We start from the raw sequence: 12591 nt of genomic DNA on the forward strand, positions 1-12591 counted from the left end.
TTCTGCTCCATGAACTTCTCTAGACCTGTAGATGAAACCAGAGCTGTGCTTGACTTAAAAATCTGAGTATGGTTGGGGAAAAAAGAAGACAACCAGGGCTGTTCTGGACAGGGGTAACATACAGCAAGGGAGTTTATTTAGGGTCAGGAATAGTGCTTCTCGCCTCCGGTTTTGCTGTTTGCAGTGGAGCCCGGGTAGGTGTTAGATGAAAGCACCTCTGTTCTCTTGGATGTTTGTTGGTTTCAGTGAAAGAGAATGATCTTCATCCAGTTTCGGAGTGGAGGATTCTGCTTAGGTAAAAACGCAGACAACTCAAAATGTGCATGCCCTCGTTAGTATCCTCAGCAGGTCAGTGCATGTCCAGCCGTGTGTCGCTTCCCTGGCGGGGTCACTTCTGCTCCAGCAGTGCCACTCTGGCATTTTCCACCTTTAGCAGAGGACTCTGGATCTTCAGAAAGCAAAGCAGGAAAAAAACACAGCAAATGGGATGAGTAGATGTTGACCAGCGAAGGGCTCGGTTGGGGTCTTTGCCGCAGCTGCTGTTTGCAGCCCCTTTGTTTGTGCTGTGCCAGCACGAGTGTCCTCTGCTGGGGGAAGGTGAGAGAGGCTGTGAGCCAAGAAGCAGGAGTTTGCTGGGATGGATCCTGGGCTGCGAGCAGTTTTGGAGAGACCTGCTTGGTGCTGTGCCTTGTGCCTGGAGCGGGGAGGGCAGGAGGAACCCATCCATTGTGAAAGTGGAAGAAAGCGGCACGTGACAGATTGCAGTCACCTGTCCCAGTGACCGTGTAGCCCACGGAGATGGTGTAGAGCTGGGTCCTGCCAGCCCTGGGCTGGGGCATGGAGTGGTGGGGCTGGAGGCAGCCGCTCTGCCTGTTCTACAGGAGAAACCTTCGTCCGAGGTTTTCCTTGGTCAGCCTTTTCCCTGGCAGGAAACTTGGTGGAGCTAAATGGATGGGCAGCGTTTTGAGAAGTCCTCTGATGGTGCTGGGGGCTCCAGCATTGTGTTTAAATAGGGATCACTGTCATTTTTTATTGCCGTTTTGCTTTGATGGGAGTCTGGTGTGCCCCAAATAGTCTCGTACCCACCCACCCCACTCCCAAACGCACAGTCTGTCTTTTGCCTTTGCTGCTTTTGTCTGAGCCTGGCTCTGCAGAGAGGTGTCGGGTGCTGGCTGTAACCTGGGCAGCGAGGGATGCAGAATGACTTTGCAAGGAGGAGCTCAGATATGCTTGAACCAGCTCTTAGCCAGTGTGATGGGATTTTAAGGAAGAAGACATTTCCCAGCAGAGCAGTGTGCTAGATTAGCAAAGCCTCTTTTCTGGGGGTGTTTAAATTTGGAGCAGATAGAGCAGAGCATAAAGGCTCAGTGTAGGAGACCAGGGTGGGCTGTACCGACAGGCTCGAGTTAAGGAACTGGCAGAATTCAGAGACATTAGAAATGGGAAAAGAATAAAGTTTCATCCACTAAACACTCTACTTGCTGGAAGGGCAAAATTTAATAAGAACAGCAAAGGTGTAACTGTTTTATCTAGCTCAGAATGAAGAAAGATGGTAAGAAAACTGAGTATAAGTGCTTTCAAGTCTTTGCTGATCCTTTTTATTACAATCCTTAGACTTAGTATTTTTTATATTTTTATATACACTTGTGTGAGATAGATATATATGTTCTAGTGCTGGCCTGCTCAGCTTCCCATGCCATCAGGCTTCCTGAGAGATCCGGTCACCTCTCTGGGGAAATTCTTGTTCTTTAGCATTGCTGCATATGCCTCCCAGTAAGAAACCAGATCTCAAAAGGCTTAATTTGATTTAAAACCTATTTTACGCAAATTGCCATGAAAAAGTCACATGTAACAATTGTCATGCAGCTCGACTGAAGATTTTCAATTTATTTCCATATTGTAATTACAGGGGGAGAGAAAAACGCCAAGCTAATAACATACTACTTTTTTGTTTAATGTTTGATTATATTCTTCCAAACAGCCTGACGTGGCCTGGATGTGAATTCTTGATGGTTGGGAGCAACAACACGTTTTATCAGAGATCAGTTGCAAGAACCTGCACAAGGACAAAAGATGCAGCCCTTATGTGTACTTATTGCAGGCAGTTCTGCATCAAATCTGCCTCTCCCAAGCTCGTTTTTCTAATTTTAAGTTAAAAATGGAAAGCAGTGGATGTTCCAGGGGACTTGGGAATTCTCTGAATAATCCTGTAGCCAAGAGTTGCCGTTAACCTTTAGATCTATAAACTAGGGGCTTGGGAGAGGTATAAATAGTATTGTTGAGACTATTAATTGGCATGCTGTCCCCAGCACTCCTGACGTGCATTTTTTCAGGGTTGAACAACTGGGAGCATTGTCAGGAGTGATCTGGTGTCCAGTAAATCATTCTATGGACACTTAATTTGCTCATTCTATTAAACTAATTGAAGAGAAAGTTTAAAAGAAAAAAAAAAAAAGTTGGTCATAGTCCATAAGTATCTCCTTGGAGTGAGGATTTCTGATGATACAGGCTTTTTAATTTAGTTGAAAAAGCATAATGCATTTAATTATTTGACAGTGAGAGCAATTAAGCATTGGAACAACGTATCAAAGCGCATGGTAGATTTGTCGTCTTTGAAATCGTTAATCCAAGACTAGATGCCTTTTAAGAAAAGATGAGAAGGGATGTGGCAATTCAGCCGTAAGTCATGGGCTTGGTGCAGGAATTATTGGCAATTTGATGGCCTTTTTATGCAGGTCATTTTTGATTATTGTTATAGCTTTTCTGTCTGCAACCAAGTCCTCGCTCTCTGCCAGCAGCGTGCACGTGGCAGAGCTGTAATTAGGAGAATCAGTCACTTCCCCATGTGTTCACAAGGTCACATTACTTGAAAGGAGTGTCTATCTGGACTTTAAAGAGTGAGTTTATTGCTGGCTGCTTTTTATTCCTTCCTTTCTTTTGCCTGGATTCCTCTTTTTCTGTTTTGGCATTTCAGCTGTTGCTTCAGAAGTCCCATAAGGAGTGTTTTCCTGCAAGTGGAGCAGCACTAAAACAGTTCCCCCACAGAGATTGTAATCTGCTAACTGGGCTCTTGGTTTCCTGGAGCATCTCTGCCCAAACCTGCCTCCCACCTGGCAGTTGAGGGGACAGACTTAGGGAGAGGTGTGGGTGCAGCCGGGTCATATCTGGTGTAAAATCTCAACTCGGAGCGGCAGCATTTACCCCGCTCTCGGTTAATCCAGGGCTTGCTGCAGAAGGTGCAGCTCTGTGGGATGGGGAGCTCTAGGAACCCTGCTTCATGACCAAAGGTGCTGGGTGGGACTTTGCATTGGGTCCAGGCTCGGATCGGAGCAGGTGTGAGCTGCCCCGGGGCTGGGAGCCTGGCTCCAGCGACAGGCAGTGCAGTCACAACTACCAAATCCTCCTGGTTTGCAGCAGGAGCTTGTAGCCTCCCCTGTGTTGGTGTTCCAGCAGCGAGGTCGGGACTACCTGTGCTCGCCGGTGTAAAGTCAGCTTGGACAGGTCTTGGCAGCAGCAGCACTGTAGAAGAACCTGCAATGCCGAGCAGATACCGTCTTTGCCCGTGTTTTGTTGTGTGCCAGGCTGGAAGGAAGGGTCCCTTCCCGTCGCTCCTGCTCTTCAAAACGTCCCTGCAAGACCCTGTTCTCGAGCATGCTTGATGTGACAGCCACACTCGGGGTGTGATTCAGGGAATAGGTGCGTTTGTTGCGTTCGTCCGTCTTCTCTGGAGCCAAGCAAATGCCTGTGTAAATAGCGTCTGATCCTTTTCATTATGTGCAGTTGCTTTGGATCTGCCGTGTCTCGCCTCTGCCAGGTAGCCTCGCAGCCTCAAAAGCTGCAAGTGAAGGAGCAGCAAGCTGGGAGTGTTTGCAATCTCTAGGCAAAGTAATGCTCTGTGCTAGAGGAGGGGCTGTGTGCTTTTGCTTTGAATGTGTGTGGATCCTCTCTTCAAGTGAAGGTGACTATGCTTGAGAGAAAGTAATTTTATTTTTTGTGATTTTTTTTTTTTCCTTTTGAGTGCAGATGCTCAATCGAACTGCATTTTGTTTTCCAGCATGCAAGTAAAGACCCCAAAGATGGGAGAGACAGCAGAGATCAAAAAGAATCCAAGGAGGAAGGCAACAAAACCATCCTGGAGTTTGGGAAGCCGTTGCCGTTGCCCTCTCTCCCGGGCCTTCACCAGTCACTACCTCAGAACCAGAGCTATGTGGCCACCACAAAGTCGCAGACGGGTAAAAAAAGGCAGAGTTAAAATTCCTGACAGCACCCACCTCCTGGATATATGTGTGTGTGTGTGGTTGAGTGGGAGATAAGGCAGGTTAGCAAGGACTGGAACCTCTGGTAGGACCTTTTTCCCACTGAATTCCTTCAGGGTTTCCTTCCTGCTGGCATCAGAAGGGCTGCTGCTGGAGACCGCATTTGCCCGATGCCGTGTCATCGAGCCACTTCCCTGCATGCGGCCATTCCACTGCGAGTGTGATGCTCGTGTCCTCTGGACTCCCTTCTGCTCACCGGTGGATGTTGTCCGTTCTTGCAGTCCCCAGTGAAAGTGGCCTCCCAGGTGAACTCCACCAGTTCTCTGCTCCACAGGGAGCACCTGCCCTGCCGCCCTTCCTGTGCTGCCTGGTTTCACGGGGTGCAGGGCTCTCCCAGGCGGTGAGGGCAGGTAGACATGCTCCACCAGGCACCACCACACCTCAGATCACTCTTCTGCTAGAAGATTTTTTTAGAGGAGACACTTTCATCCCATCTTCCTGTGGGATATTCTGAAGATGTTTCTATCAGTTCTGAAGGACTTTGTATATCATGGCAACAACTGCTTACCGTGAACTACAGCCTTACAAATAAAATTAATTGGCTTAACAGATTTTTTTGAGATATCTCTCTGTAGATGATTTTTTTTTTTTGTGAAATTTCATCATAGTGGGAGATGAAGAAATGCTTTCAAGGAACAAACTGTACACCTGCAACCAATAGTACTGGCGCTGAAGCTGGCTGTTCCCTGCCATATGCTCTTCTTAAAAGAACCTGCACTAAGCATCCTTCTGATGTGTGTTCACCCAAGACAGCACCAGGCAGTGAGGTGTGATGACTGATGTGATTAGGAAGCCAGGAGGGAGACTTAACAAATTAAAACTCAATTGAAGTAGTGAAAGGAATCAAACAAACTTCCATAATAGGTGTGGAACGAGGTTAAGTGGCAAACAGCTCGTTGTTTAAGGTACCTTTTCCCTATGGATTCTTCAGTTATTGTACAATCATACAACTCTAAGTCAGAATTACGAGCCTTGCAGTATCTGTGTTGAGAGAGGCAAGGCATTAATTACTGATCACTCTCTACAACTACCTGAAAGGAGGGTGTAGTGAGGTGGGTGCTGGCCTCTTCTCTAAAGTAACAAGTGACAGGACAAGAGGAAATGGCCTCAAGTTACACCAGGGAAGGTTTAGGCTGGATATTAGGAAAAATTTCTTCACTGAAAGAGTGATCAGACATTGGAACAGAATACCCAAGGAGGTGGTTGAGTCCCCATCCCTGGAGGTGTTCAAGAAATGTGTAGATGTGGTGCTTCGGGACATGGGTTAGTGGGTTGGATGGTGTTGGGTTGGACTTGATGATCCTTGAGGTCTTTTCCAACCTTAATGATTCTATGATTCTATGATCTATTTGAGCAAGCTGGATTCTATTCAGCCTCCTGTGGCATCATGACACTGCCAAACATGCTGATTTAAGGATTTGATGCTGTGTGTGGTGATGTAGGGGCCAGAAGGAGAGGTCAGAATTTGGGTGGGTTTGAGGCACTGGCAGAAAGCTCTTTGTGTGGTGTGTGTTATCGTTTTGTGGTTGACTTGTAAATGAATTGGTTGGAGTGGGAAGCCTTTTTCTCAGATCGTGTCCTCAAATGTGGGCTCCCCCAGTACAGCCTCTACTCTGTATCCCTTCTTCTTTTAATTCCTGAGCAAACTTTGGGTTTCTTTTGCTTCTCTTTTCCAGCCGCTGCAGTATCACGGAAGAAGAAACGGAGAATGGGAACCTATAGCCTGGTTCCCAAGAAAAAGACCAAAGTGTTAAAACAGAGAACAATGATTGAGATGTTTAAGAGCATAACTCATTCCTCTGTGGGTGCCAAGGTGAGGGGAGCACTGAGCCCACTGGACATGTTTGTTGTCACCATACACATCCCTTGTCTTGGCACACCAACCCCATGGATGGGTGCAGGAACATGCTGGCTTGTTGCCATCAGCATTTTCCATTTTGTGTGTGTATCTTCTCTCTGGTGGCAGCATCCTGCCCGTAGCAGCCTTGCTCCTTTGGAAATGGCTCTTTGAGGGTGGCTGTTGACATACCAGCTCTTAAATGTTTTCCAGTGAATGTTCCCCTTCTGTCCCATGAGTCCTGTGGAACTGGAGAGATTTCAAGCATACTCTATATTGTAACTTTTTTGTTTCTGAGTCCTCAAGGTGTAACTGTCAAGGGTTGCTGCTTGAGGCTGTACGGCAGAACAACTGGTTACTTAAAAAGCTTTAGACAGCGACTCACTCCTGATCAAATTCTGCTTTTGCTGCAACCATGCCCTGAAGTTTTGGTCTTTGAATTCAAGGAAAACAGTGCTAGGTTTTTGTGGAGTGGGGTGAAAATATCTGATTTAACTTCCCTGTCCATTCCCTAGAAACCGTCTTGCGCACTTGTTGTGCCATGCTGGAGCGCCCCTTCCGTGTTTGAATTAAGCTGCATGGATCTGTCCAAAGGCTTCTGCCCCATAGCCCTCCTGCCCTTTAACACTGTGTTCCCCCCAGCTCGACAGGGTTAGGTGACACGTGGCAGGCTCTCAGGCTGGCTTTGCTGGCAGCGTTGGAGAGCTCTGGAGGGACGTACAGCCAGCGTTAAGGCTCCCAGCACAGGGCGGTCTGGGATGGATTCGGCCGCTCTGTCCTGCGGGCTGATGTTGTGGCTCGTGTGCTTGGCTGACTTTCAGAGTGAAAAGGACCTCGGTGATGCCAGCCCTCACGTGAACGGGGAAAGCATGGATGTAGACTCTGAAGAGGAAGACTCTGATGAGTTGGAAGAGGAGGATGATCACGGCGCAGAACAGGCAGCCGTGTTCCCTGCAGATGATAACAGGACGTCTAAAGACAGCGCGTCCGATGCAGACAACGCCAGAAAGGTATTCACATGCCCTGTGCAGGACGTGGAGTGGGACGGGACACTGCTTGTACCCGGGGGATAGGAGTGGCATGAGTTGAGGCAATTTTGAGGTTTTCTTAGCCTGCAAGATGGCAGAATGCACAGCAATGGAAGTGATGCTTTTTGATGACTATTTCCTGATCCCCATTGCACCCGCGAGAGTCTCCCCACCTACCCCTCGGTTTCAGCTTTGCTCTGTAAGCCTGTGGTCCACTATACATGCAGAACCCGCACCACATTTAGTTATGGGCTTCACTGAACCAGTCAGTAAGAGATGTCTTCCTCATCTTGCTTGTAACAGGCTGGTAAAGCACGAGAATTGGTTTAGTTAATTTTTTCCCAAATCATGATGCATAATGTAGACACAAGGCTGTTTCTGGATGATCACAGAAGTTAAGATTTGGTTGGAAAACTTCTTTCTGGGGTTGGATTTTTTTTTTTCCCCTGTACCGTCCCTATGGATGTACAATGATGTGCATTAACAGCCTCGGAGTTCTTGGCCTGGAGAGGAAATGGTGTTAGTGCACACACAGGCTGGGGGTGGGTGCTGGCACGGCAGGATGGTGAGGGATGCTCTGCTGGGTGGGGGGTACAGCAGGATGATGATGATGCTCTGTTTTGAGAGACCTGACCTGATTGACTCTTTCTGTTCTTGGGCAAATGGTGGCTGCAGATTGATGATGGTGAGTCTGAGGAGGAACAGGAGTCTGGAGAGTCCGGGGAGGAGGAGGAAGATGGAGATGAGTCTGACTTGGTAAGCATGGCTGCTAAATGTGTCTTTCAGCCTTTGTCCTGTTGATAATAATTTCCCCTTTGCACTGCTGCCAGAAAGAGAGAGAGCAGTGTGGTTTCATGTCTCTTTGACAAAACTCACTCTCTGAAACCACCCACACAGAGTATTGTTTTCCACAAGGTGCTTAACCCTGATCTGTGATACAGTTAATTGCTTTTTGATGTTAATTAATGGGCTTTTGTTTGTTGTTTTCAACAAGATTTTGACTGCTTTTAATCATTTCAATGTTAGTGGAAATATTTAAGGGTGCTTAAATTCTTCAGCTCCAGGCTTGGGAAGCAGTAGGAGCCAGCAGTGTTTGCGAACACCCCAAAGCTCAGTGTGGCTTTTCAGAGCTCAGGGAGTTGTTCACAAATCCATTGGCCCAGGCCAGAGCCTAAATTTGTGTTGATCTGCCATACCACCTCACGGTACCAGATGAGCAGCTTTTATCAGGGAGACATACAAATAGCACACAGACAGACAGCTGCTCTCCTGGGAGGCTCTTGGTATAGTGCTAGGGCAAGACCTTCACCAGCTGCTAGTGATTTTTACTTTCTATTTTTAGATGGCTGGTAAAGAGAAACTGATTTTTTAAAATTTAAGTTGTTGTTCATTGATTTTCTCTGTCCCCCAGCCTCCCCTTTACTTTAAAATTTTGCTCCCTTTCTACAGCATCTCAAGTTGAGGAGCCAGCATTTAAGGCACCCCAACTCTTCAGTCACCTTGAGAAAATTCTTGCCTTCATTTTCTTGATGTTTTGAGCTGGAAGGTAGAAGTGACTATACCAAGTGAATCGTTGCCGCTCTGTAGAGTTTTTTTCCTTGTGCTCTGACACTACAAGAGCCAGAGAGGACCAAGCAGCAGGGGCTGTGTAGCCTGCCCCTTTCTTTGGGGGGCAGTCAGTCTCTAGTGTTAGCTCAAACCAAGGGTTGAGCTTGCAGTCAAGTCCAAACTCCCAAGTCATATCTCCACATCCTAGACGGTGGTTTTTTGCTCTGCTCATATCTGGTGAGTCAGTCAGTTCCCCAGACACGGACTGGCTCAAACGCAAACCTCTCCCCCGCGAGCAGCGTGATGCAATTGGCATAAGCCATGTGGCCGGGCACAACTGAGCCCATGCGCGCGGGCGGTTATCAGGGACAGCGTAGACAAGCCGTAGAGCTGCCCCGGAGAGCCAGGGTTCTGCACTGGCTTTGCTCACGGTGATAACGGCATGGTGCAGCATCGGCTTCCTCTCAAGGTAGGCATGAAGGTAGGGCTGATCCAGCCTCAGCCAGCAGCAGCAGGAGGGTTTTCATAGGCTTTGATGGGAGATGGATAAGCATCAGGACCTAGCGGTTTCAGTTTGAACATTAATTTTATGTTGAAGATAGCCTTAAAGGGTTGGGGTGTCAGATTCCCTGTTGCGATGATGATTTACCCTCAGCAAGTTTGCCGATGACACCAAGCTGTGTGGTGTGGTGACACGCTGGAGGGAAGGGATGGCATCCAGAGGGACCTGGACAGGCTGGAGAGGTGGGACCGTGCAAACCTCATGGAGTTCAGGCAAGGGCAAGGTCCTGCACATGGGTCGAGGCAATCCCAAGCACAAATACAGGCTGGGAGGGGAATGGATTGAGAGCAGCTCTGGAGAGAAGGACTGGGGGGTGTTGGTGGATGAGAAGCTCAACATGAGCCGGCAGTGTGTGCTGGCAGCCCAGAAACCCCCCGTGTCCTGGGGGCATCAAAAGAAGAGAGGACAAGGGGTAACGGGTGTAAGCTGAAAGAGGGTAGATTTAGACTAGACATTAGGAAGAAATTTTTCACTGTGCGGGGGGTGAGGCAGTGGCCCAGGGTGCCCAGAGAAGCTGTGGATGCCCCATCCCTGGAGGGGTTCAAGGCCAGGCTGGATGAGGCTTTGGGCAACCTGGGCTAGTGGGAGGTGTCCCTGCCCATGGCAGGGGGTGGCACTGGATGGGCTTTAAGGTCCCTTCCAACCCAAACCACTCTGGGATTCTGTGATTCTATGATGAGTGAAAACGCTCTCCAGACAACTGTATTTTTTCAAACCAAAACCCAGACCCCGTTGAGACTCATATATCTGTCTGTTTGCCGCATACTTAGTCCGTGCTACCCTGTACCCTGCTCAGGGAGGCGGCTGGTCTGCTACTGTAGAGCTCAATTCCCCTGGGTCCATCCTAACACTGTAAGGAGGCTCTTCAGGTGCAAGGCAGGCTTTTGTTGGTGTTTTTTAGCATGACTGTGGAACAATGTGAATATTTCAGTTAGAAAAACCCTGTATTTTCTGGCGAGAAGCTAGAGCGTGCGTGTGCGTGCGTACTGGCATTGCCAAGCGGAGGTGCCTGGCTACTACTGCGATGAGTGTGGGGTAAGAGCCTACATGGAAGAGAAAGTGAAGCATGCACGATTGAAATGACAGGAAATACACCCACACGTGTGCTTGTGTTTCCTTTTCGGCGCTATAAAGACGTGTTAGCACCACTTGATTTCAAACCCCCAGTCCTTAAGGCCTTTTCGCGTAGCTCAAGCTGCGAGAAGGCTCTTTCGCATGGGCGCAAAGGACTGCTGGGACGCTGATGCCACCATGCCTTACATGCACGTGGCCTCTCTGGTTATTCAGAGCTCGGAGTCCAGCATCAAGAAGAAGCTGCTGAAGAGGAAAGGAAAGACGGACAGTCCATGGCTGAAACCCACGCGCAAGAGGAGACGGAGGAATAAAAAGAAACAAGCCAGTGTGCTAGGTAACTAATTGTATTTTTTTTCTTAACTACACGGAAATTAGCCTTCCAGGTGGAGGGGTAAGGAGCTGAGGCCCAGAAGGCAGGGGCTGTCTGCAGAGCTCACTCTTCCTTTTCAAGGATGGGCTGGATGATAAATCAGGATTTGAACTTGCATCTCATTGACAGTGGCTGCTGGTGTGCACCCTTTCACAGCAGAAAACAGAAAAGGTGGCTTTGTCTTGGCATGCTGGAAGCTGGTTTGTTTTTTTTTTCATGAACTCCTTTTATTTTAGAGTATCTGAAAAAAGAAAGACCTCATGGACTCATGTCCCTGTGGACTCATGTCCCGTGAGCTTGGGGAGTGTGATTAGATGCAGAGGGAAAAGGAAGAACCACCCCGGAGTGATGCTCAGTTGCTTTTGTAGATGTTTATCCAGCTGAATGGGGTGTGCAGGTTGTCTTTGCTTGCTGTGAAAGCACCACAGTGTTTGTAATTAGCTACTCCTGGGTCATCTGGTGGTGTGGACATCGTTGAGGTGATCATTCTTGTTTGACCTAAGTTACCCAGCACTCAAAAGAAGGCTTCAATGCCCTCTGAAAGCCATGGGATGGGGAGAGCCAGGAGTGCAGGCTGGATCTGATTCTTCTTCAGGAAAGGTAACAAGATGGGTAAAAAAAAGTGGAGAGTCTCTGAAGTGAAGCTGTGCCTTCAGCTTCGTTATTAAGGTTTCACACATCCATTGCCATCAAAGGGTTTGTTGTTCTGTGCTTGCTAATTCTTTGCAAGCAGGCTGGTTTTTTGTCAGCAGATTTGTGGCTACTTCTGAGCTAAATGACCATGTTTCAGCCTCTGGTCTGTGCCTGGGGGTTGGTGGTCATCTGGCTTGCTCCTCTTCCTCCCAAGGTGGCCCCTTTCTCACGAAGAAGTGAGGATCATTGATCCCTTTTAGACCAAACAGCTGATTCTGAATTTCAGATGCAGACTGGTTTTCCACCCCTTTGATAAAGGTGGCAGCCAGTCTTCCAGGCTAACAAAAGTCTCTTGGCCAAGCTAGAGTGGGAGAAGCAAACCAGGAGAGAAAGTGAAGTCAAGGGAGTGTGAAGAGATTGGCAATTCCCACAAAGGCTCTGAGGGGTCCCCCCGCAATCTCTTCCCAACCATGGATCCCCATGCAATCTCTTCCCAGCAGCAGCTTTGTTCACTTAGAGCCAGAACTTGGCTTTTATGTTGTTCCCCTCCCATTAAGCTGAATGTCACCTGTCTCATCCTCTTCACGGTGTGCGTGATTAGCCGGTTTGCTCTGCCTGGCGGAGTGTACCGGGAGCCCTTTGCAGCAGGTTGGAGACCGGAGGATGGATGTGCTGAGCCCTGGTTTCATCCCTTCCTTGTGCCATTTAAGCTTCTGCCGCCGATGCAGTATGGCAGCAGGCAGATGTGCCTTTCAGAGGCAGAACTTGTCTCCTTTATTCTTTTTTTGTTGCCGTTGTTACCTACCTAAGTGGAAGTGGACGATCTGTCTGATCAGACAGGGAAGGAAATACGAGATCAGTTGTGCCATACGTGCCCAGATGTTGCGTTTTCCTAATTCTGTGTGCATCTGCACTCGTGGCCTCTCTGGGCAGCCTGCATACAGCCTGCTCGCTTAACTATGGCCCTGACACCCTGCCCACGATTTATTTATTTTCTTACGATTTTTCCTTTTAGCCCTGTAAATACACGTGTGTTTCCATCCAGGTGCCGAAGCCTATAAACCATCGTTGGGAGGCAGAGACGTCGCTGGCCAGGAGAACAGCATGGAGTACATGGAGGTGTCGCTGGATTCCCTGGACCTGCGGGTGAAGGGGATCCTCTCCTCGCCGGTGGGAGGTGAGCGGTTCCCCGGGGCTGAGCCCCCCGGGGCTGGGGCGGGGGC

General features: G+C 48.6%; 1 protein-coding gene across 1 annotated transcript in view; it reads left to right on the forward strand.

The window, feature by feature from the left end:
- The window catches only part of LOC104461832 (histone-lysine N-methyltransferase EHMT1-like), a gene marked incomplete at its 3' end in the record, with an annotated part of 29009 nt that extends 16464 nt beyond the window's left edge, over positions 1-12545 (forward strand). The window contains exons 3-8 of the mRNA XM_010073558.1: positions 4055-4232; positions 5993-6129; positions 6975-7163; positions 7857-7937; positions 10579-10699; positions 12414-12545. Coding sequence (XP_010071860.1) covers positions 4055-4232; positions 5993-6129; positions 6975-7163; positions 7857-7937; positions 10579-10699; positions 12414-12545 — 838 coding nt within the window. The remainder of the gene's footprint in view (positions 1-4054; positions 4233-5992; positions 6130-6974; positions 7164-7856; positions 7938-10578; positions 10700-12413) is intronic.
- Between the last annotated feature and the right edge of the window lie 46 nt (positions 12546-12591).

Source organism: Pterocles gutturalis, unplaced genomic scaffold (genome assembly GCF_000699245.1).
Source record: "Pterocles gutturalis isolate BGI_N339 unplaced genomic scaffold, ASM69924v1 scaffold23712, whole genome shotgun sequence".
NCBI lineage: Eukaryota > Metazoa > Chordata > Aves > Pterocliformes > Pteroclidae > Pterocles > Pterocles gutturalis.